The sequence below is a fragment of the Anolis carolinensis genome, chromosome 6 (genome assembly GCF_035594765.1).
Source record: "Anolis carolinensis isolate JA03-04 chromosome 6, rAnoCar3.1.pri, whole genome shotgun sequence".
In the NCBI taxonomy this organism is placed as follows: Eukaryota; Metazoa; Chordata; class Lepidosauria; order Squamata; family Dactyloidae; genus Anolis; species Anolis carolinensis.
This window is the reverse complement of record NC_085846.1, coordinates 103,477,247-103,502,560: the sequence shown is the minus strand read 5'-3', so window position 1 is coordinate 103,502,560 and position 25,314 is coordinate 103,477,247. Positions and strand designations below refer to the sequence as shown.

The window sequence follows — 25,314 nt, the reverse complement described above, 5'->3', positions numbered from 1 at the left end:
AACATTATTAATCACTGCATTTTCACAGAGCAGTTCAAGGTATTCAGAGTGAAGGACACTGCATGTCATCTATCAATCATGTCACAGTACTAGATATCTTAAAACAAATACATTGCTAAGTGAGTGTTTGCATCCTCTGCAATGAACAGGGGTTAGTTTGGTTATAATACTCTGTCATACTCTTAGTCCTTGGACTTGAAGGACTTCTTATCAGTACCAGAATTATTATAATATGGATTTTTATTTTCTTGACAATTAATGTAGTAGCTATTAGCCTTATCCACAGAGCTTGGAACATTCACAACTTCCCGCAGCCAGTATGCTCTGGGGATTTTAGGTTCTGCAGTCCAAAAGGTAATGTTTCCAAGTTTTGAGGATGAGGATAATGGTAGCTCCTGTTAAACTAAGCAGTTGTCTATTCAAGAACAATCGATAACAACAGCAATAAGCTTATCGACATCAGTGACATATCCTTATGTGTTATCAGTTTGGACATGATAGTTAGTGAAATAGTTGGATACTCCCACAGAGAAGTTTATGATATGGGTGCCATTAACTACTCTTTGGATTAAAAAGAGCGTCGTGAATTCTGTTAATAATAGGGTGTTTCCTTCTCACAGGATTGCCATATGTTAAAGCTGATTTGATTGCAATTACCAACAACAATATTCTGAACTCACATCGTAGTATCTTGAAATGCAATTTGAATAACATAGCTGCTCCATTTTTAAATTAAACAGTAAGTCTAATTTTGCAATGTTCCAGAATTGACACAATGTAAAAGAACAGAGCTGGAAAGCATGTCCAAGAATGTGGAAAGTAACTTTTTTCCTTCATGTATTTCTCATTGCTGCATCTACTAACATTTTTATATTATTTTTCACTTCTGTTACTTCTTTCTACAGAATGTTGTCATATTTCATCCATATTAGTGGCCAATGACATGCTTTTCCCCCACAAGCTGCCAGAAGGCAAGCATATATTCATCACTTTACTTGGGCCAGCTGAGATAATTCCCTAAAGGGAGAAATTTATCTAGATAAAACCTAAATAGCAACACAGCAGCTTGTGTGGCCACAGCAGCTTGTGTGGCAATGGTCTGGTAGTAAGACCAAGTGAAAATGGGAAAGAGAAAATGTAGGCTATTCAGACATAAAAAATAGTTTACAATTGTTGAGTCACATTCAGAACCACCTAGTTGTCCACCTACTTGATGAAGAAGAGGGGTAGTTTAACCAAGTTCATTTTTTTATCTATAACTCCCTGAATCCCCCAGTTAGCATGGCTTGAATGCTTTCTAATTATTTATTCCCTATAAACACACAAATTGTGGCCCTGAAGAGCCTGACATTGTCTCTAGTAATCTCTCTCAGAGTAACTTATTGATGTAGATAGATGGAAGATGATTTGTGCCCCAAATACTATACATTCTCATTCTTTTGCAAATTCAGTGATGCTCTCTTACATTAAAAGAGATTGGTGTCCCTTTCCTGCTTCCAAGAGGTGTGGTAGTAGGCATGGGTGACCTAGAAAGTCAAGTCACCTGGACTGCAAAGAAAATGGTCAGCCTTCCTTCTTCCCAACTCCATGGTGTAGATTGCCTCTGGATCTTCAGTTTGAGTAAGCTTTGCTGTGACTCTCTGTTTCAACTACATCTAATGGCTATGAGTGAATCCTCTGAGGAAGCAGGCTCCTTGACATAGGAGACAACTTTATTCCTAATACTTGTGTGTAACAACCCATGAAGATAAGAATGAAGATGACCACATTAAATAGCTAAGACAGTTGTGAATGGGAAGAGATGAATGATTTATTAAAAGAATCATTTAGGATTTATGTATTGGATATTTCTGTGTTCCCATGCATCAAGATAAAGAGTTGTGTATAAATTTGCCCTGTTTTACATACTAGTCTGCCTGCAGGGGATTGATTGCAACATGTGTCTACTTGGGTTGTGGATTTGTATAAAATTACTTAACATTTCTGTTTGTTCCATTCGTATGGCCCCATTTCTGTTTCCGTCTGTCACTGATGGAAATGGGCACCTGTAGGAATTGACTTTTCTGTCAAAGGTCCGAAAAAACCCCAAAATTTTTCAGGCCTTGGGCGGCAAAACGTCAGGCCCTGCAAATCGAGCCTATGAGCCATCAAGTGCTCGATGGCTTATAGGTCTTGCTTGCAGGGCCTACAGTTGAGTGTTTGGTGCTCGACTGTAGGCCCTGTGAGCTGGGCCTACGAGACATTGAGCGCTCAATGGCTCATATGCCTGGTTCCCAGGGCTTACGAGCATCGAGCGCACGCTGCTTGGCTGAAGGCCCTGTGAGCCAGGGCATACAGCCAAGTGATGAAAATCAGCAGAGGAGAAAATCAGCAGAGAATTTCACTGTTTCATTTGTTCCCATGAGGTTGTACCAGTCCGTGCAATCTGAATGGACTAAACGGTACAAAACCATGAACGAAACAGATGAAACAGGATTCGAGCCCAACCCTAGTGTCTACTTCACTAGAGAATAATAAGGCCTTCTCTGCTTATTGCCACAGAATATCAACCAATTCCTAGATGGAGCAGACCCATTGAATCAATTGCTGAATGGCAAGCCAGCAATTGTATAAGTCTCATTGATTCAACATGTCTACTGCAGTTGGATTAACAGATCATGCATAGAACTTATCACTGAATAGTTTGAGATCTGGAAACACTTTCCTTGGTACTGAGGTGATCCCTCATAGTTTGAGGATGGTGGTCTTCCAGTTGTGGGGTCTTGAGGATGGGTTCTTAGGTGGCTGAAGAGACCTATTCTTGATCTGCATGTTCTCCCGCAGTGAGGACATTGGTTCCTTGGTAGAGAATGTGAAAGAGAATGGAGAGGAAGCATGTACAAAGAAGTCCTACTATATGGGTAAAAAAAAGTTGCTAAGATCCAAATAAACCCATGGAAGTTCTGCAAGCTTTGGCAGAGCTTGGCAGGAGACTTAGGCTTAGAGTAATCCTGTAGCTCTTATGAATAAATAGAACTGAGCTATATAGGAGTAAAAAACTGAAAGCAGCTCTGTAATAGTTTCATTGATGGGTGTCTGTAAAAGTATGTGCATACAGCTGTTCTGGTAATTTTCATTGGCAAAGTGGCCATGGCCATTCTTAACAGCTGCTGGCACCAGTTCAGGGTTCAAGATGTTTAGGTACCCTCAGTCCATTTGAGAGAAAGCAGGAAACATTGTACACATCTGTGGATGGAGGTTTCATAAAGAAATGGAATGTTTATTTCTCTGAACATATATGCATCTTTGTGTTCATAACTAGTACAATCAGAATATCTGATGTGTTACAGCGCTGAAATGCTTTATAAAATGCAAGCTTTCATAATATTCATAAATACGTTGGGAGATATAAATGGAGCTGGAGCTTAGCTTATGGCAGGATATATTATCATATATTGTCAGGGGAAGGTGGGAGGAGGGAACAAATTTGAGAAGCACAGTGTTCTTAGGAAAGTTGTCATGGAATCATTAATTATCCTGACATATTAGGAATTGCATTTTGACAGACTGACACAGCATAGACGTATGGATGGCTCATTAGGGGATTTTGGTTGTAGCATAATCGAGTGGCTCTTTGAGATTCTGAAATGGCACACAGAAGATGTCTAATCACAGAGTAAGATCATAAATTGAGAGCTGTGGAGGCTGATGCCTCGACTCATGCAAATAGGCTTGAGAAGCATAATCAGACAAGCTCTGTCTAAAGTGAAGTTGCAGTGGGGGCTAGCCTTGAAACTCAGCTGCAACTCCCAAGCTTATTTCGACTGTACTCAGCGTACAAATGACTTTATTAGTTTGGGTGAGAAGAGTCACTGTCAGGCTAACAATTCTCATACCAAAAAATCTCATGGATTTCACCCTTCCGTCTTGCTTCCTTTCCCATCATATGGTTTTATTTTTTATATCCAGCATGCAACAGAACAGCTTTCAAAAGCCAAAGCTCACAGATCTTCTAGAAATTACTCTTTCATTTTCATCTTAGTAGGGTTTTACCCCCTTGTTTTCAAGGCTAGATGTTTTCCTTTTCCTTGCACAGTGTTTACTATGAAAGAACTGCAAGGGGTAGCATTCTCATAACTATAAACGGTGAAGAGTTATTGACCTTTCAGTGTAGGCTTGTCCAACACTTTATTTATCAAGCTTTGTGCATTTTTGCAGTCATTCATTACAGACAATCCCCGTGTTACAAACATCTGACTTACAAATGAATCATAGTTAAGAACAGGAGTGAGACTAAAGGAAGTGAGAGAAATCTACCCTTCAGAAGAGAAATTAACTCCTGAAAGAGTTATCATGGGGAAAAGGTGTTTTCACTGAAGCTTTATCTCCAATCCTTGTTTCCACAACAAGCACATTTTTTCAAAATTCAATAATTACAGGGACAGAAAGTGAGGTGAAATCTTCTGAACAGGGATACAGGCAGCAAAACAAACACCACCGGGGTGTTAACCCTTCCCTATGCTATCCTCTGTGCACACACGTGCATTTGCATGCTTTGGATAGCATAGGGAAGGATTAACACCTCTGTGGTTTAGCTATTGGACTTACACTTAAAAATGTGCCTGTTCCGACTCACATATAAAGAACAAACCTACAGAACCTATCTTGTTCGTAGGTGGCTACCTATATTTTGCTTTATGTTAGAATTTGATAAGGCTTGATTCTAGATGCTAAGGCCAATGGAAAATGTAAAGTTACAAATGTCTTTTTTGTAATAGTACTCATTTCTGTGGTAAAGGAAGAGTTAAGATTTTGAAGAGGTGCTGTCTCCCTCCCAATCCCATATTGTTGACTGTTACTCTTAAGAACACCAGTTGTCATTAGAGATGTTAGGCTTCAATAGTGTTTGATATTAAAACAAACAGATTAAATTATTTGCTAAATGACTGTGCTTGTTCTTAGTGGAAAGTAGAGAAAACCAGTGAATCCCTGTAAAAACAATGTCTACCTTTTATTCCCGATGCTTTTACAGCATGTGTTTGCCATAGTCAGATATTTTCGTAATGCTTGCATGGCACTGAGCCTTTAGCACAAGATAGCTCTCAGTGTTAATTTAAAATTGTATAAGCAATCCTAAAATGTGAAACAGTGGTTTCAGTATATGATCCCAGTTATGCCTGCTTGAACTACGTATATGGGAAGCTTCCATCCCAATATACTGTCTAAAGGTTCTTAAAAAGAACACTGGCCTGTTTCTGGATATATTTGACCTGTTGCTTCCAAAAATGACACCAATTTCACCCTATCAGCTCTAGTTCTTGAGGCAGAACATATGCCATTTACCAATCGCCATTTGCTCATCCATAGAAAATCATGATAATCACATCTAAGAAACCAGAACTGATGCCATCTATCCAATGCAATTTTTTGAATCAGTACCCCAAATAACCCCTAGGAACAGGCCTAAAATTGTTGGTGTCTTGATCTTTTATTTAAGCATTTCACTGGGGAGGAGGACTATGTCACTCTATAGTTATTGTAGGATCAGTTATTGTCAGTTCTAGTCAATATGACCAATTATGGTATATTAAGTGGTTATATAGCAATGTCTGAAAGCTCATGGGTCATCCTTTCTATAGAATCTTTTCTAACAAGGAACTTCCCAGCTAAAATTCTTCAATAACTTTGGAATTGGGGCAGATCAGATCCCCTTCCTGTGTTTTGAAGTTGTTATCTATATTCCTATTTTGAAAGGTGAAATATTTTGTGTCAATTCACTGTTGTCAAAGATGTAATTCTGTTGCACATTGCTTAATTTATCCACATGGCCGTGTGTGCAGGTACATAGCTATAGAGATGGAAAAATGTAGAAATAATAGTAACAACAGTAACAACATAGGAAATACTGAGCTGGCAGCTATTCTTAGGTCATGCTTGACTTTCAGCCCCCAAGCCACAGTCTTGTAGATACAGTAGAGTCCCACTTATCCAACATTCACTTATCCAACATTCTGGATTATCCAACACATTTTTGTAGCCAATGTTTTCTTTTCAATACATCGTGATATTTTGGGGCTAAATTCGTAAATACAGTAATTACTATGTAGCATTACTGCACATTGAACTACTTTTTCTGTCAAATTTGTTGTGTAACATGATGTTTTGGTGCTTAATTTGTAAAATCATAACCTAATTTGGTGTTTAATAGGCTTCTCCTTAATCTCTCCTTATTATCCAACATATTCACTTATCCACCGTTCTGCCAGCCCATTTATGTTGGATAAGTGAGACTCTACTGTACCCACTACCACCATTTTAAATCATGTTGATAGATTAAGTAATGTCCTTTAGCTTGTGCTATTTACATTGTAATTGAGAGACACAATATAGCCCTTACCAATACACACACATCACACTGTTTAGTTGCCTGTGATAACTGTCTTTTAAACAACCATGTTAACTGCTGTGCATATTTCAAAACAGCAACGTCCTAAATAAGAACACCTACTGATTGTCTCAACCTCTTTGTTTTCACATTATTCACCTCATGAGGACTTTGAAATTACAGTTAATCATTACAAATAAACACTGCTGTTCATTTAAATAGTGAAAGAAGTAAATAAGTTATTGTGAATGATAGGAAATTGGGTTAGATATTGTGGGTTTGTATGCGTGTGTGATAAAAATATGAACCGCAGTCCTGAATGAGTAATGCTTATTCATTTCTCAGACTCTCTAAGGAAAGAATGTCCGTATATTCCTTAGTTGTAGGGAAAATATTTGATTTGATTATTTGATTCTGAACCAATATATTAAGAACACAGGAAAAGCCATTGTATTGAGTAACACGTTGGTCCATCAATCCATTTTGCCAACTGGAGTGACAGCTGATGCAGTTCATATTGATAGCATGATGAACCTATGCTGAGCTTTACTGTGAACTTTAAAGAACCTATTCGAAGTCCTAAACATGTTTTTAGACAGGATTAAGAACCTTAAGTAGCTCCTTTAACATTCAAACTGAAACCTAGAGTGAATTTACCACTATTTTGACATAAAAGGTGCCAGCTGCCTCTGATATTTTCCATAAAGGAAGCAATATCTCATTAATTAATCTAGTAAATCCTTGTAACCATATACTTTGCCATACTGGCTAAATAGACATCTTTGGGAAGAGCAGAAATAGGATATAACTTCAGTAGCCCTCTCTCGCTGTTCATCTTAAGCATCTGGTGTTCATGCTACTCCTATATTTGTAGCTTTCTTACAGCCACAAAGTGTGAGGAGTCCTAAAAATGTAAGTACAGTAGAGTCTCACTTATCCAACGTAAACGGGCCGGCAGAATGTTGGATAAGCGAATATGTTGGATAATAAGGAGGGATTAAGGAAAAGCCTATTAAACATCAAATTAGGTTATGATTTTACAAATTAAGCACTAAAACATCACGTTATACAACAAATTTGACAGAAAAAGTAGTTCATTACAAAATAATGCTATGTAGTAATTACTGTATTTATGAATTTAGCACCAAAATATCACGATTTATTGAAAACATTGACTACAAAAATGTGTTGGATAATCCAGAATGTTGGATAAGTGAGTATTGGATAAGTGAGATTCTACTGTAGTTACACATTTCAGGGGAAAATTGGACAGATTGGAAAATTGTAATATGAAAGAGCCATCACTAATCTTCAAGATGCAGTTTGAAGACCATTCACTTATACAGTTGCCATTCTAGATCCATGAATTTTGCAGCAACAGATTCAACTGCCCATAGTTTTAAAATACTACCCTCTTCCCCAAAAAATGCCGAAAGGCAAGCCTTGATTTTGCCATTTTATTTTCGGGACTGTGCCACTATATATAATGAGACACGAGAATTTAAGGATTTTGGTATCTACGGAAGTCCTGAAACTAAACCCAGAGGATAACACGGGGTCAGTCTATTTTCAGGGCTGGCCCACATTTTTAGGTGGAATCAGGTCACTACCTCAGCTGCCTTGGGGTGTCATAAGAGAACAAGAAAAAACTTGCAATTTTAATGGTTAATTATTCAATCTTCCTCACAGAGAAAAGGAGAGAAGCTTGCAGGGTAATTCTTCTTCTTCCTCTCCCCCCCCCCTTTTCTTTGGACCTTAAGTGCCAAAATAATTTGTCTAGCCTTGAATTGAAGGAAGAGGGAACTATTATCTGTGCTGCAAAATGTCTTAGGTCAGCCCCAAATTTTTAATACATAAACAAGTTCATTTTAATCAGTGCTCAAACAAATTGTTATAATCTAGTCAAAAACCATGCTAATGTAATGAATTTAAGCAAAGGCTTTGGTTATTTTTAAAACTGGATGGAGGTGCTGACCTTTTCTTTAATTACAATGATAATATTAATGCGTTTAATGAATAAAGAATTGTTTAGGTTTTTTATCAGTTTAAACCATTTCAGAAATTTTGTGATTGCACAAGCCTGTTCACATCCTGGGGCAACAGGTCATTTCTAATTCTTAATTCTTGTGATAGACCTGTGGTTTGAAAAATTACAGTTGTGATAGGCTGTTAATATTTCATCATTGCTTGTCCAAGATAGCTTGATGTTTAATAATTAGTATGTTAATTTTATCCTGGCTCAACGATGACCAATACTTTCCATTTTAAAGGAAGCTACATTCTGAATGTTCAAATAATCATGCAGAATGCATCCCACTTCCTATATAACGTGTCTCATCGCAAACCTGATTACATAAGCTCTTAAACAAGCTGAAGTTATTAATCCTGTCATGGAGTAACAATGTATAATAAAAAGAAATAATATGCACGTCAAAACCGCAATTACTCTCACTAAAGAAAATCCACAAGTTAAATCAATATAGGAGGGCTCAGTTCAAATGCAGCATCTGGTATTCACCAATATTATTTTGTGTGTCCTGTCTAGAGCTGTGTGGCATAAACATGCACAGCTTAGGAAATGTAATTATCACACAGCTGAAAGCCAACTTCAGGTGGACTCCCATATAGCTATAGAGGTACTATGTTGAAGAGAGTGATTGGGTCCAGCATTTGGTGGTTTCAACAGCTGAAAGCCTTCAGCTAAAGATAACTGAAAGTCTGCTTGGTTTGGTTTAAAAATATAAGTGGCCAGAAACTATAGGAACAATGCAAAGTTTTTACCAATACAATTCTCTTCCAAGACAAATATTTCCATCATTTCTTCCCCATGGAAAAGGAAAAACATATAAGGAATCAATTGTATATAATATCTGTTACATAAGTTTTTGGCCCCTTTACTCATATTTCCATTTGTATGAATTCATAAACATATGATTTTCAATTAAAGTTCTTAATAAAGGGTAAAATGCTTAAAAAGCACATTGAAATAAATCCTCAGGATAGTCTGATCTTGGAAGCTAAGCAGAGAGACTGGTGATCTCCCATCCAAGTACTAATAATATTATTACTACTATTATTACTAATAATATTGCAATATAATCGTAAAATATATATTGTATGTATATATACTTGTAAACCGCCCTGAGTCCCCTTCGGGGTGAGAAGGGCGGGATATAAATGTCGCTAATAAATAAATAAAATAAATAATACTAGGTGGTATTTGGATGACAACCCACTAGTGAATACCAGGAATTGCAGGCTATATTTCCAAGGAAGGAACTGGCAAACCGACCATGCCTAAGAAAATTCTGTTTAATTCATGGGGTCACCATAAGTCAACAGGTAACTTGAAGGAACACACCACATGGTAGAGATACAATTTTGGCAGAAATGACAGGAATTCTTCTCATGTAACTTGCCTGTGACGGACTGATGTGGGTTGCATTCCTCCAATTTAAATGCATTTATGGCAGTCTCATCCTCCTCATTCCTGCTAGGCACAATTAACAGCACAATTAACCACTTCATGCTAGGTCAGACTGTTTGTCTATCTAATGTAATATTCCCTACTCCAATGGCATCTTTTCAGGGTTTCACGGAGAAGTATTTTATATTTAGCTAATTACTTCTTAAAATAAGAGTGTCAGGGATTGAAGTGGCATAGAAATCATGTACTCTGACACACAGCTAGAGTTCCTCTATAAGGCTGTCTGTAGCACTTTGAAAACTGAGTTCCTTCACTCACTAGTGCCTGCCTGCTTCTCATCAGTGTTGTACCTTTTCTTCTTGCATCCCTCCCCTTCCTTTTGCCTGTTCCTGTCTCTTTTTCCCTGTCTTGCTTTTTCCTTCTGTTGGATTGTTTTGTTAATGACATGGCCCACCCTTAACATCACCTCTCTGCTACAGAGACACCCTGGTGATTGACCTCAGCTCACCCTACTCTTGTTGCTGCTGTTCATCACTGCATTGCTTCTTCATCACAGTCTTTCCAAACCTGCCTATCTCCAGATCTCTTAGTTTGCAAGCTCAGAATGCTGGTTCATGTGTTTCTTGAAAATGCATTTAGCTACTTTAAATGCATATGGCTGTTATGCATGAATATTTTAAAAACTTATTCGGAGAAAGAGCAAAAGTAGACACATACACACAAGTAGGTGGAGAAACTGGCGAAATTTGCAAGACTTCAAAGTTGGGAAAATTATGACCTATGTGAAGTAATAGTTGTATGTTGCTTTACCCTTGTGTAATTTTGACAGCAGAGAGACTTAGTCTTGATGGATTGAAATAAGACTGGAAAGTATAAAGATTCTCTGATACTGCAGTTGTATGCACATTTTGCATGTGCCGCCTAAGTATTTGCATATTAATGCTGACATCAAAACAAAGTTTATTAACCTCATTGTATAAATGAAATAAATTCAGCCACATATGCTTACATTCTCATTCTATATTTAAATTATAATTCGTGATAAAACTGGAAATAATCAGCTCATGTTTTATTGATGCCTAAAATTACTTTAGTTAATATATGCCTTTGCTTTAAAGATCCAGATGACCCACAACTGCCACACAGCCATATGAAAATGATTGTAATCACTGGTGACAGTGTAAATGCCAAAATTGTAATAAGAACATTACATGGGACATGCCAAGGTCTGACTTGGCCACTGTTTATGCGTGCTAGTATGAGAGTCTGGTCAAAATTCAGTTTGGAGTTAAATAATAAAGAAGGAAATTAGCACAATCAAGACAGAATATGAATATACACTACTAACTTGAAATAAGGCTTCAAAACAAAACATAAAAAATAGTGCAGATTAAGAATAAGGTTGGCTGGAATCCTGTTGGGGAGTTATGAATCTCTAACATGGCTATGCAGTGGTTCCTTGCACTATCCTTCCAATCACAATTTGTCAGAAAGCAGCAGTATTAGTTGACAAGGTTCTATTCTGTCATTCAAGAAGCAACTGACTAATGTTTCTACAGTCTCTTATGAGAGATTCTTTTCATAACAGGCAAAAACAGGGTTCCCATTGCAATTCTCCCTTGCTTTGGAGATTGCTTGCATGAATAAAGGTGGGAACATCAACCTGTCATTTCCCAGGTGACTGGGGAATGGACCCCATTGATTGCAAAGGCTGCTTCATTGATTGCAAAGGTTGGAGATTGGTGAAATTTCATAGACCCTACATGTTTCCTTAATTAGAGAATATATAGAGATCATGACTACCAAATAGTTATGAATGCATTGGTTTGTAACTCCTAAGCAGGTTTACAGTCATTAGTTTTTAGAATGGATAAGGCAATAGCCACTATACTTAATTACAGACTTCAACATGGAACCAAATGTTCATCTTTTATGCTTCCCCTTCATTGTTCACCCTCTTTATTCTCGCTACTTCCTTTCCCCACTCTCATGTGTAAATAAAGATAGCAGCTTATTTTGGTGCCACTAGTTGTAGCTTTTCTCGGGCAGTGTCATGGCTCACATGTAAATTCTAGTCCACCATCTAATACTTCAGGGGTCCCCAAACTAAGGACCGTGGGCTGGATGCAGCCCTCCAAGGTCATTTACCAGGCTCCCACCCTAACCTTCAGACTTAGGATTGCCCTAAGTCGGAAATGAGTTGAAGGCACACAACAACAGCAATCCTAATAAACTTGATTAACTCATCAGTCAAAAGCAGGCCCACACTTCCCATTGAAATACTGGTAAGTTTATGTTGTTAAAATTATTCTTTGTTTTATATATTGTATTGTTCTTTCATGTTTTTGGGTTTTTTGCACTACAAATAAGATATGTGCAGTATGCACAGGAATTTGTTTATTTTTTTCAAACTACAGTCTAGCCACGCAACTTGTCTGAGGGACCGTGAACTGGCCCTCGGCTTAAAAAGTTTGAGGATTCCTGTTATGCAGCATTATTGCATTCAAATATTGTGTGTTCAGATTAAGCTAGGAGTCCCAATGTAGTGGCTCTGGTCTTATTTCTGAACAAACATGCATAGGATTGCATAGCATATTAATTGCACTTTGAGGCCTGTTGAAATAGATGGAAAAAATTCAGCTGTGAGTTGAAGGTCCATTGTTTCCTATGGGAATACAACAACTGAGTTCATTTAGCAAAAACATAATCATGTGAGTCTTATCTTTAAGCACTTTATTATGCCTGAGATGAAGGAACATAAGGGGCAAATAAGATAATGGCAGCACTTTTGTATATAGTTTTATGTTTATTCAAAACATGTTATGCACCCTTGCTCACAAAGTACAGTAGTAACATACAATTATTGCATGCATAGTAACAAAATACAATTTCCTATGTTACAGAACTTTGGGATTGTTAGTAAAGCGGTTGGAGAAAGGTGGAAAAGCTGAACAAGAACACCTCTTTCATGAAAATGATTGTATTGTCAAAATAAATGATGGGGATCTTCGCAATCTAAGATTCGAACAGTAAGTGCACATTTACAGCTTATTATTGCTCTTCTTAACCTTTAACTATCACACATGGAAGTAATTTGGGGCTGGGTTAAATGTTTTAGAGCAAAATTGCCAAAATGAGTTCTTTCTGTAAAGAGGAAAATGTTTGTAGATCATTTGAGCATTTCTTTAATTACTCAGTCTACAAAATTGCAAGATAACAACTGCCATTACATATCTTTTTTCTGATCATTTATACTTTGTTTTCTAATAGTTATAGGTTCATTTTTCTCCCAACCCTCCCTATCCCCAATTATCTTGAGTGATTTGGCTTGTTTATAGTCAGAGAAGCACTTCTCACATCTATGGAAACTATCATGTTTATTATTTTGCAAACAAAATATATAATTTGTCATAAGAAATACACTTTTGCATACAAATCCCGAAACTTCTATGAAAACGTTAGTAAGATTTTAAATATTTGCATAGCAAGGTTTTAAAAATAGCAAACTATTCTCAACCTTTCCTCAAGGGCAAAGTTATGGAGAGAGGGGCAAAATGGAGCGCACTGTCCATCCAAATAAAAATTCTGCCCCTCTTCATGAAATTTTCCTGCAGTAGCCACATTTTTAACAATGTGTTAACTTAAAACCTCAATTAAGAATGGAGAACTACAGTTTGGGTATCCAAAGAAAGGGAGCAGGCATAATTACCAAGATAACAAGAAATTTTATGTTCTAGGGCAGTAGTTTTCCAAGTGTTTTGGACTTCAATTCCCAGAAATCCCAGCCATCTTACGAGCTGTTAGGAATTGTGGGAGCTGAAGTTCAAAACACCAGGAGGACCAACGGTTGTGAACCACTGCTTTAGGGGACTGTTGGAAAGTTTCATTTTGGGGGGAGAATTTTTTAGGGATGCAGTTCCCTCAGTCCTCCTTTCCAGAGATGTACCCTTAATTCACTTGAATTTGTCAATTATACTGAATGTAAAGGTTAAAAATTCCTGCAGTTCTCCGAAGGGTTTGCATAGTTTATATCTAATGCTGAAATTTATTTTTGATGCTGTCTGTGATCAATCTAAATTAAAGTATTTCTGACACTGTTGCACTTGCAAGTAATCTCAATCCAAAAACTTCCTTGAATATAGTGGAGCTTATACTGAAGTCCTAGTAGAGTCTCCAAATTCTGCTAATATGGATAACCAATGTTGTCCTCAACACTGTATGAAATGGGAAAGGCTTCAGTCAAAGGAACCATGAGTGACCACATGAACCTGTTGTGACACATTTGTACAATTTGTAGTCTAGCTTTACATTTTAGGGGATTATTGAATGACCCTGATGCATTGGGACAGAAATAAAAATGCAAACTAGACATTGCATTGTTTTGGACGTGATAATTAGAGACATTGTAAAATAACTTATCATGCCCTAAAATGTTCTGTTTTATGTTATCAAATGTTTGAAAAATGGAGCAAAGTTTAATACTGCTACAATAATTTAAAAACAGTGCAGTGATTTCTTTTAAGTATACATATACTGGAAAAGTACAGAAAAATTCGCTCCCAATGAATGTACAATCCTTCAGAAAAAAAAAACACTTCTTTACAAATTCCTTAAAGAAAATCTGCCTTTTCAGTTTCCAGTTCAGTTTCAACAATATGTCTGTCATTTCATGATGCCTAATTAACATCAGTAATTATGCTTATAATGTCTTCTAGTCTGCCACTCTTAATTTGCTAATTTTCTATTCATTTTTAAACCTAGAGCACAGCATATGTTCCGTCAAGCCATGCGTACTCCCATTATTTGGTTCCATGTGGTTCCAGCGGCAAAGAAAGAGCAGTATGAGCAGTTGTCACAAAGTGAGAAAAACACTCATTACTCCACCCGCTTGAGCCCTGATTCCCAGTATATTGACAGTAAAAGTATTAACCACACTGGAGTTCACACATTGCAAAGAATACCCCGAGTGAGTGATCATGTAGATCAACTGGACTCTTACTCACAACTACCTCAGCATGTGAATTCATCAGGAAAACCACCTTTAGGCCCATCGCCATCACCATCACCGCAAAAAGTTGCCACTGCTTCTGCTTCAAATATTGGCTATAACACCAAACGGATTGGCAAGCGGCTAAATATACAACTGCGGAAAGGTAAAATAATGACTTGTCAACTTAAAATGTATAAATGATTTTTAAACGCCCAATACATATTTGTATTGAATAATCCAGATGCTGTGATCCATAAGCTTCTCCCAATGCTGCTCTGTCAAGTGTAACAGCATAGAGCAGAATGACAATGAAACCGCTTGGCAAATTGACTGAGAACAGATTTCTGTTTTCATTGTTTCATGAAAACAAAACATATTTCAGTAACTTCAGTGTTTTTTATTAGTGACACGAAAATAGTAAAAACAAAGGCAGAGGCTGGGCTTTATTTTTCGCAGCAGCCTCCTTTTGTTTCTTTGGCAAGATTCTTTAAAAATGTCAGGCAGTTTTCAAAGACAGTTTGTGAGATGTCAGAAGTGATCAAATGGAAAAAAGTAAAAGATAAATCCTTTGCCATAGTGCAAAACCTGACATGTCTAACAATCTCTAACCAAATATGTCTCAACTGAGTTCTTCATAAATTCCAAATATATAGATTTTTGGGAATGCATTTGTATAGTCAACATAAATGCAGTTTGACTTCACTTTGATTCATAGCTCAGTGCTATGAAATCATGGAAGTCGGAGTTTTGCAAAGTCTTTAGCCATTCCAAATATTATTCTTTTGCAATTCGGCTGGGAGGCAATCCGGTTTTTGTATCCAAATTTCGTTGGGCACCCAGATCCGTTTTTCAGGAGCCTCCCGAAAATTGGCTAATGGAAATATCTATTTTTGGCTAGACAGCTGAAAGATCCAGGAAGATCTGGCCAATTGGTGACAATGGGGAACATGCAAGGCTACCCTTTCTGCTCCTGGGATCCTTTCCTTTCAAGGGAGTCTGGGTTTGAGCAACATGATTAAGGCAGCATTCTTCCTTGGACCCTTTCCTTTCTTGCCTTCAAGGGAGTCTGAGTTTGAGCAACAGGGTTAAGCAAGCACACTTCCTGGGACCCTTTTCTTTCTTGCCTTCAAGGGAGTCTGGGTTTGATGAATGGAGTTAAGGAAGCATCTTTCCTGGGACCCTTTCATTTCTTGCCTTCAAGGAAGTGTGGGGTTGAGCAATGGGGTTAAAGAAGCAGTGTGTAAGATCCTCACAGTGTTCTTTTATTCAGATTGGCCCAACAGGCAGGACTCACAGGGAAACCCCATTTGAGCAGCATGTGGCAGCATGTTTGCACACCGTGTGATGTTGAATAGGGGAGGAGGAGCCATGATCCGCTGCCAAGTGGTCCCGTAATAGACGAAAAATGTGACGGCTGGGCCCTTACCATTACGGCCATCTGGCCAAGTCAAACAAGCCAGACTGGCTGAAGGGAACCAACCACTCAGAATCTGTGCACAACACTACCTAATATTATTGATGCCTGATCAAAGCACAACTCCCATGATTCCATAGCATTGAGCCAGAACAGTTAAAGTGGGGGTGAACTATATTGATTCTACAGTGTAGATGCAGCCTAAAAGAATCACTGTGTCTGTTGTAGCAAAATCAACAGAGACGAATGTCACACTTAAGGACTCACAATTTTATCATGACATAAAATTTCATATAATAAAGTCCAGCTGGTTCAACAGGTAGGTGAATTGTAATGTTATAAATATCATGTCATTTGTGTGGTGTGTCATATTTTATGCGTCTTAATAGTAATATCTCAGCACATGGCACAATGTTAATTTGTCAGGACATATGAAATATGAAAATAAATTACTATCACTCATTGAAATTTTTAAAAAATGTTGCTTCATTGTAATGACAAAGAAAGAATAGGTTTTAGAGTGGGCCCTAGGTATCTGCACGGGATTGGACCTCACACAGATACAAAAAATGCTAATCTACAAGTCTCTATTTAAAAGTCTGTAGGGCAGCAGTGGAGGCAGTGGAAAGCCCTTGATACTCAGCACAGGGTGACGAACAGCTTCCACAGGGACATGGCAATTGGTGGGATTGACAGTGCTGTTGCTTGGTAGATTACCGTCAATAACAGGAGCAAGCAGCTTCCACAGGGATATGATGATTTTCAACAGTAGTTGTCTTCCTGCTCAGTTGTTCATGAACAAAAGAGCTGGACTGCCACTGCCAGTGGCCATGCCCCTGTAGAAGGTTCTCTAGAGGCAAGAAAACCTGAAAAATGCATACCTCCTCCACTACCGCCCTATGCCATTTGTAACTGTGATTGCATCCAACCTTTTCTGCAAACCTCTTTAGCACTGCAAATGTGTTGGGCAAAATTACTTTACTACAGGTACATTATTGTATATTTTGTATGTTGGAATCTGCTGTGGTTTTAATCCACAGATCATGAGCCTGTGGGTACAACAGGCCAGCAGTATCTCACTTTCTCTCCTGTGTTGTATAGGTAAATAGTAGGCTTGATCGATCCATGAAAAATTTGATTCTAAACTCGTTTCAAAACTAGAGGGGGCAGTTTTTCGTTTTTGTTGCTAATAACGAATTTGGCCCCCAAAATTTTTCGAAATTAACGAAAATTCGTTATTTTCGAAATTAATTCGTTAATGGCGGACGCGCATGCGCGGTGGCCCAAAAACAGCCCGAAGGGGGGGGGACTTAGGGGGCTCTCCCGCCCTCATTTTTTGAGTGATCTTCTTCAAACTTGGTACAGTGGTAGAACACATTTAACACTGATAGCTCACCAAAATGTGGAACGTTTCCCTTATCCTCTGATTTTTGGCAAATTTTCATAGCTTTTATAATGAACCATTTTTTAATAATTGCAGAAATCTGTTCCTGGTTTGAAAGTCTTATTTCCTGTTAAATTGGGTTGTCTTTACTGTGAAAGTCATTGCTCTACTTTAGAAACTTTGTTTTTGTGGCTGAAACTTTGTTAAATTGGTGTAGTCCCTGCATGTGTGTGTGTGTAAAGGTATCCCTTGACGTTAAGTTCAGTCATGTCTGACTCTGGGGGTTGTGCTCACCTCCATTTCTAACCCCAAGAGCCAGTGTTGTCCATAGACACCTCCAAGGTCATGTGGTCGGCATGACTACATGGAGTGCCATTACCTTCCCGCCACAGCGGTACCTATTCATCTACTCACATTGGCATGTTTTCAAGCTGCTAGGTTGGCAGAAGCTGGAGCTAACAGCGGGCGCTCACTCTGCTCCCGGGATTTGAACCTGGGACCTTTCAGTCTGCAAGTTCAGCAGCTCAATGGTCTTTGCCTTGGCTGCCTTCCAGATCAGGCTTATAACCAGCCTATTATGGGCCACAAATTAAAGAAAATTCAATCCCATTTAAGCACAACATGAACAGTTTTGATGCCAAAACCATAAACTCTGTTTATTAAACTCTACGATCCAAACTTTAGAACAACTTGCAAACAATTGAAGGTTAGACCACAGTAATAATAACCAATTCTATTCCTTTCCAAAATTTAAACATAAAATAGTATCTTTCTTTCCAATAGCATATAAACTTTTCCTTTCTTTACAAAACAAAATTCTAGACAGTAGCCATTTAGAAGATATTTCTATATTTTCCCTGCAAAGGATAGGGCTGCATCCCTCTGGAGACACACATGATAACCCGGACATGATATAAGGCACTTATATACGTTAAATAAACATGATGTCATTGCATATATAAAAGAAGCATGATATTAGGCAATTATAGTTGCAAATAATATAATTAAACATGTAAAAATTATACATCCAAACATAAAAGAAACATGTAAAGTAACTGCATATATAAAACACAATATAAAATATGATATAAGGCAATTACAGATGTCAAAGGAACGTGATATTACATATGTAAAAAACATGATTATATGTATAAAAAAGCATGATACAAGGTGTCAGGATCTAGGCTGCTGGGCACCAATAACCATACACTGAGGCCAGATTCTATCTAATATCTTTATTAAAGGAATATATAAAGTCAATAAAAACAAGTGTAGAATAAAGTTCAGAAGCAGACCTTTCAAATGAGGCCAAATATAGTCCAGCAGATTATTGTCCAATATGAAATATTAGAGTCCAAAGATTATAATCCAATAACCGCAACACACGCTTTGCCAAGCAAAGCGTTGGGAAAACAGAAAAAGTCTTGAATCCAATGAAGCTTGACACAAGGCTGAAAGTTACTTGGAACGTGGCTGGAGCTGTGGCTAAAGGCAAAGCAACTTGAAGCATGGAACAAGATCTGTGGTAAATCCGTGAGACGAGGACAAGGCTTGGAACTAGATTCAGGAGGCAAGGAACAGGATTCGAAGTCCACACACACATGACCTCTCTCCAGGAGCTGACGAATTGACTCCGCAAGGAATCCTTCGCGCAATTTCCCTATATTGGGTCTCGTTTCCCCAAACAACAATCACTTTCCCTAGAGAACAGGGAGCGAAGGAAACCAGCTTGCAGGTGCAAGACTCCCCATATTTTCTCAGGGGAAATACTTCTAATCAGTGGCATATTTGGCAGCAAGGCGAGCACTACTTCTAAATTTTTCTCTCGATCCTCTATCAGTCGTGTAAGCCTGTTTTCTCCCATAAGGGGGAGAGTTCCCACCAAGGTCAGGTTTAATTGGTTCTTGGACTAGAACTTCAGGCAGCTGCCAAGGCTCTGACTCCGACCGGAAATCTGGGGAAAACTCCATATTTTCCTCCTCATCTGCCACAATACTGTCAGGAATAGGACTGCAGGGCCCATGAATCATCACACTAGGCAACTGACACATCTAAAAGAAACACAATATAATTAACCTAGGTACAACAAATGTGAAAGAAGGCAACAATATACATAAAAAAACATTTCTGGACTCACAAATGTAGTCTAAGAGAATTGGGCTTCCATTCTCCAAACCTGAAACAAAGTGGGAGGAAATGTAAAGAGTGTTAATGATGCTCGAAATCAAATGTTGTTCTTTTACAAAGTCAAACTAAAACTAAGAATAAATGCTTCGGTCTTCTCCTGATCTTCTTATCTCCTTACCTTGCGTCCAGCCGAGTTACGTCCGCACTTGCGATACAGCGACCTCTTCCCTTGGCTCAGTGGGCAGTATTTTAAAGTATGGGCCTTTTCGCCCGTGGCACCGCAGAGCGGACAGGTGTATTTGCGCAAGATGGGGCACTCCACGGTGCCGTCCATCCCCTTCAGCCGGTGGGACGAATAGACCTGCTTGGATTCCCCGTTGTGTTTGCAGAAATTGCAAATCTCCTTGTTTTGGGAAGCCTGGCCATTGGCACTACCTTTGGAGCTCTTGCTGCTGGAACTGCTTCCATTAACCCATTGTGATGCTGTTTCAAAGTTGTCCTCGTTGAGGACTAGCTGCATGTCGTACTCCATTGTGTCCAAACTCTGAGATGGAAATGGGACCTTCTTGCGTTCCGCGATGATCTCCGTAACCACTTTCGCAAGGCTCAGATAGCCCTTCCATCTGTCAAACTCCCTGAACATGGAAGGGGCATAATGTGGCACGTGCATGGCTGATCTGGAGAGCATGGTGCCAATTCTACCCTGGTGTGGACACACACTGAATGCCACATATTGGAGGCGGAGTCTTTGTTTTATATATAAGGGGAGGGGTTCCAAACCTTTCACATTGGACCCTCCCATCTATTTTTACACTCCTTTGCCCTAGATTTAACCCCCACATGTCTAGACAATCACAGCTTTTCAAGGAAGAGTTTGGTTTTTCCAATTTTTTAACTTCGGAGGTAATGCCACAGTTTCTCCCTTGAGGCAGTGGTTCTCGACTTGTGGGTCCCCAGATGTTTTGGCCTTCAACTCCCAGAAATCCTAACAGCTGGTAAAATGGCTGGGATTTCTGGGACTTGTAGGTAAAAACACCTGGAGATCCACAGGTTGAGAAACACTGCCTTAATGGAACGTTAGCAGTTGTGGTTCTGTTTGTCCATCCAAGAATGAGTTGAATTTCTGCCTTGGATGAAATAGCAACATTGCACATCCAACGTTTGCCAAAGTCCTGAAGGACGGATCCAGTAATGATGAAGCCTGCAAGAGTGTTATATTGCTTTTGCATGGCAGAATAGCATTGGACTGGATGGTCTCTTCTACCTTTATGATTCTATGATGTTTGGCGCCATGACTCTATGATTCTATCATTTTAGGATTCTAGGACTTTTGGGATGATTCTGTTACTTGTTTCTTTGAGTCTATGACTTTAGGGACCATGTTTCTATTATTCCATGACTTCTGTGACCATATTTCTATGACTTTTGTGACCATTCATGGGCCATCTGGCTAGTATTCCGGGACGGTAAATGATATATCGGTTACAGCACCAGATATTTCTGGATACAGTAGAGTCTCGCTTATCCAACATTAACGGGCCAGCAGAACGTTGGATAAGCAAATATGTTGGATGATAAGGAGACATTAAGGAAAAGCCCTTTGAACAGCAAATTAGGTTATTTTACAAATTAAGCCCCATAAAATCTTGTTTAACAGCAAATTAGACAGAAAAGGTAGTTCAATACGCAGTAATATTACGTAGTAATGACGAATTTAGCAACAAAATATCACAATATATTGAAAACATTGACTACAAAAATAAGTTGGATAATCCAGAACATTGGATAAGCGAGTGTTGGATGACTGAGACTCTACTGTATATTGTTTTTGCATGGCAGAATGGCGTTGGACTGGATGGTCTCTTCTAGCTTTATGATTATATGATGTTTGGTGCCATGTTTCTATGATTCTATCATTATGTTGTCGAGCAATTTAGAACAGTATAGGATACCGCTAACTGTTTCTTTGAGTGGTGTTCTGTGGAAACACAACCCGCCCATCCTCCCCCGCTGATTTCATGAAAATAAAAGAAAAGAAAGAATAAGCCACATCCGGCAAGGCCCACACACTGAAATACTAGGCCGGCCATCGTTGGCCGGCAAGCTTCCCTGAGTGGAAGAAATAGAGGCCGCCGCCCCAAAGAAGGGTTCTGTGCAAGATTGCACCAAGGGGTAAAGAACGACAGCCGCGAGAGAAGACAGAGGCGGTGCATCGTGGGAAACACGTCGACCACATAGGCCGACAAGGCCCACACGTTGAAATACTAGGCGTGCCACCGTTGGCCGGCACGCTTCCCTGTGAGGAAGAAAGAGGGGCCGCCGCCCCAAAGGAGGCTTCTGTGCAAAATCGCATAAAGGGGTAAAGAACGACAGCCGGCGAGAGAAGAGAGAGGCGGTGCATCGTGGGAAACCCGACCACGTAGGCCGAGAGGCAGCAAAAAGAAAAGAAAAGAAAAGAAAAGTAAGAAAAAAGCCACAGGCGACAAGGCCCATACATTAAGCCGGGCCGGCCACTGTTTGCCGGCACGCATCCCTGAGAGAGAGAGAGAGAGAAAAAAAAAACCAGAGGACACCGCCCCAAAGGAGGCTTCTGTGCAAAATAGCATAAAGGGCTAAAGAACGACAGCCGGCGAGAGAAGAGAGAGGCGGTACATCGGGGAAACTCGGCCACGTAGGCCGAGAGGCAGCAAAGACCAAAGAAAAGACAGAAAAAGCCACCGCCAAAAAATCCCACACTATAAAATACTAGGCCGGCCACCGTTGGCCCGCACGATTCCCAGACAGGAAGAAAGAGGGGCCGTCGCCCCAAAGGAGGCTTCGGTGCAAACTCGCATAAAGGGCTAAAGAACGACAGCCGAGAGAGAAGAGAGAGGCGGTGCATCGGGGGAAACTCGGCCACGTAGGCCGAGAGGCAGCAAAAAGAAAAGAAAAGAAAAGAAAAGAAAAGAAAGAAAAAAGCCACAGGCGACAAGGCCCATACATTAAGCCGGGCCGGCCAATGTTTGCCGGCACGCATCCCTGAGAGAGAGAGAGAGAGAGAAAAAAAACCAGAGGACACCGCCCCAAAGGAGGCTTCTGTGCAAAATAGCATAAAGGGCTAAAGAACGACAGCCGGCGAGAGAAGAGAGAGGCGGTACATCGGGGAAACTCGGCCACGTAGGCCGAGAGGCAGCAAAGACCAAAGAAAAGACAGAAAAAGCCACCGCCAAAAAGGCCCACACTATAAAATACTAGGCCGGCCACCGTTGGCCCGCACGATTCCCAGACAGGAAGAAAGAGGGGCCGTCGCCCCAAAGGAGGCTTCGGTGCAAACTCGCATAAAGGGCTAAAGAACGACAGCCGAGAGAGAAGAGAGAGGCGGTGCATCGGGGGAAACTCGGCCACGTAGGCCGAGAGGCAGCAAAAAGAAAAGAAAAGAAAAGAAAAGAAAGAAAAAAGCCACAGGCGACAAGGCCCATACATTAAGCCGGGCCGGCCAATGTTTGCCGGCACGCATCCCTGAGAGAGAGAGAGAGAGAGAAAAAAAACCAGAGGACACCGCCCCAAAGGAGGCTTCTGTGCAAAATAGCATAAAGGGCTAAAGAACGACAGCCGGCGAGAGAAGAGAGAGGCGGTACATCGGGGAAACTCGGCCACGTAGGCCGAGAGGCAGCAAAGACCAAAGAAAAGACAGAAAAAGCCACCGCCAAAAAGGCCCACACTTTAAAATACTAGGCCGGCCACCGTTGGCCCGCACGATTCCCAGACAGGAAGAAAGAGGGGCCGTCGCCCCAAAGGAGGCTTCGGTGCAAACTCGCATAAAGGGCTAAAGAACGACAGCCGAGAGAGAAGAGAGAGGCGGTGCATCGGGGGAAACTCGGCCACGTAGGCCGAGAGGCAGCAAAAAGAAAAGAAAAGAAAAGAAAAGAAAGAAAAAAGCCACAGGCGACAAGGCCCATACATTAAGCCGGGCCGGCCAATGTTTGCCGGCACGCATCCCTGAGAGAGAGAGAGAGAAAGAAAAAAAACCAGAGGACACCGCCCCAAAGGAGGCTTCTGTGCAAAATAGCATAAAGGGCTAAAGAACGACAGCCGGCGAGAGAAGAGAGAGGCGGTACATCGGGGAAACTCGGCCACGTAGGCCGAGAGGCAGCAAAGACCAAAGAAAAGACAGAAAAAGCCACCGCCAAAAAGGCCCACACTTTAAAATACTAGGCCGGCCACCGTTGGCCGGCACCCTTCCCAGAGAAAGAGAGAGAAGACCAAAAAAAAGGAAATGTGGGCCCAAGCCCCTCAGACCCGGGGGGCCGGCCACCGTTGGCCGGCCCCACGCCCACACGCCGCAACCCACGGGGAAGGGCAGGCTTTCTTCACGTCTGCTTGCAAAATGTGGGCCCAAGCCCCTCAGACCCGGGGGGCCGGCCACCGTTGGCCGGCCCCACAACCACACGCCGCAACCCACGGGGAAGGGCATGCTTTCTTCACGTCTGCTTGCAAAATGTGGGCCCAAGCCCCTCAGACCCGGGGGGCCGGCCACCGTTGGCCGGCCCCACGCCCACACGCCGCAACCCACGGGGAAGGGCAGGCTTTCTTCACGTCTGCTTGCAAAATGTGGGCCCAAGCCCCTCAGACCCGGGGGGCCGGCCACCGTTGGCCGGCCCCACGCCCACACCGCTGGACCCACAGGGGGAAGGGCATGCTTTCTTCACGTCTGCTTGCAAAATGTGGGCCCAAGCCCCTCAGACCCGGGGGGCCGGCCACCGTTGGCCGGCCCCACGCCCACACCGCTGAACCCAGAGGGGGAAGGGCATGCTTTCTTCACGTCTGCTTTCAAAATGTGGGCCCAAGCCCCTCAGACCCGGGGGGCCGGCCACCGTTGGCCGGCCCCACGCCCACACACCACAACCCATGACACAAAGATACACTCCATAACAGCAAACCGTCTAGCCTCTGGAAAAATCTAGCCATTTCTGTAGTCAATGATTCCATTATATTGTGATATTTTGAAGCTAAATTCATAAAGTAAGCAATAGCAACATATCATTTCAGCATATAGAACGACTTCTTATGTCTCCTTGGTTGTATAACATGCATTTATGGTGCTTTATTTGGATAATAATAACCTGATATGATGTGTAATATGCTTTTCTTCAACAAGTCCAATCCAAGAAATCTGCTTATTTCAGCAGTGGTAGGCCCGTTTGGCTTTGATCAGTGAGACTCTTCTGTGTTCATGTTGGGTCAATAAGACATAAGATATAACTGAAGTCACAGTCAGCATACAGCATTACCAGCTTAAAAAACAGTGGTGTAAAAACACGGCTCGAGTCCGAGGACTGAAGAGGAGGTAGTTTGACAGTTAAAAAACTATACAGTGCGAAATACTATTGGCCTGTCAAGCTATTCTTAAATAGGCTACAAACGACCACACAGACCTATAATGCTTTTTGGAGGGGGAAGGTTTTAAGGCTCTGATGTTAGGAACATGTTTCCATGCAGTTCCACTGCAGGTAAGACTAGTGTGTTCTTCAGGGGTTATTAAAGTTCTCCTGCAGATGACCTGGATAGAGGGAAATGACTTCAGTTGGTTGGTATACATACAGTTTAAGTATACTTGAGGAAGTACAAT

General features: G+C 40.6%; 2 protein-coding genes across 2 annotated transcripts in view; one reads left to right on the top strand and one right to left on the bottom strand.

The window, feature by feature from the left end:
- The window catches only part of pard3 (par-3 family cell polarity regulator), a gene marked incomplete in the record, with an annotated part of 618,554 nt that overhangs the window by 312,069 nt on the left and 281,171 nt on the right, over positions 1–25,314 (top strand). The window contains 2 exon segments of the mRNA XM_062984552.1: positions 12,695–12,820; positions 14,553–14,944. Coding sequence (XP_062840622.1) covers positions 12,695–12,820; positions 14,553–14,944 — 518 coding nt within the window.
- LOC134300010 (nanos homolog 2-like) lies at positions 18,612–20,620 on the bottom strand. Its single transcript, XM_062984553.1, has 3 exons — positions 19,885–20,620; positions 19,717–19,755; positions 18,612–19,630 (listed from the first exon to the last, which is right to left on the bottom strand). The coding sequence occupies exons 1-2, from the start codon at positions 20,506–20,508 to the stop codon at positions 19,726–19,728; spliced, it is 654 nt and encodes a 217-aa protein (XP_062840623.1). The 5' UTR covers positions 20,509–20,620; the 3' UTR covers positions 18,612–19,630; positions 19,717–19,725.

Excerpts from the sequence above, each read along its gene's own strand:
- LOC134300010 (XM_062984553.1), bottom strand. The coding sequence starts at position 20,508 with ATGGGAGGGTCCAATGTGAAAGGTTTGGAACCCCTCCCCTTATATATA. Across the intron at positions 19,756-19,884 it reads GTAACTCGGCTGGACGCAAG|GTTTGGAGAATGGAAGCCCA; the intron begins GTAAGGAGATAA and ends ACTTTGTTTCAG.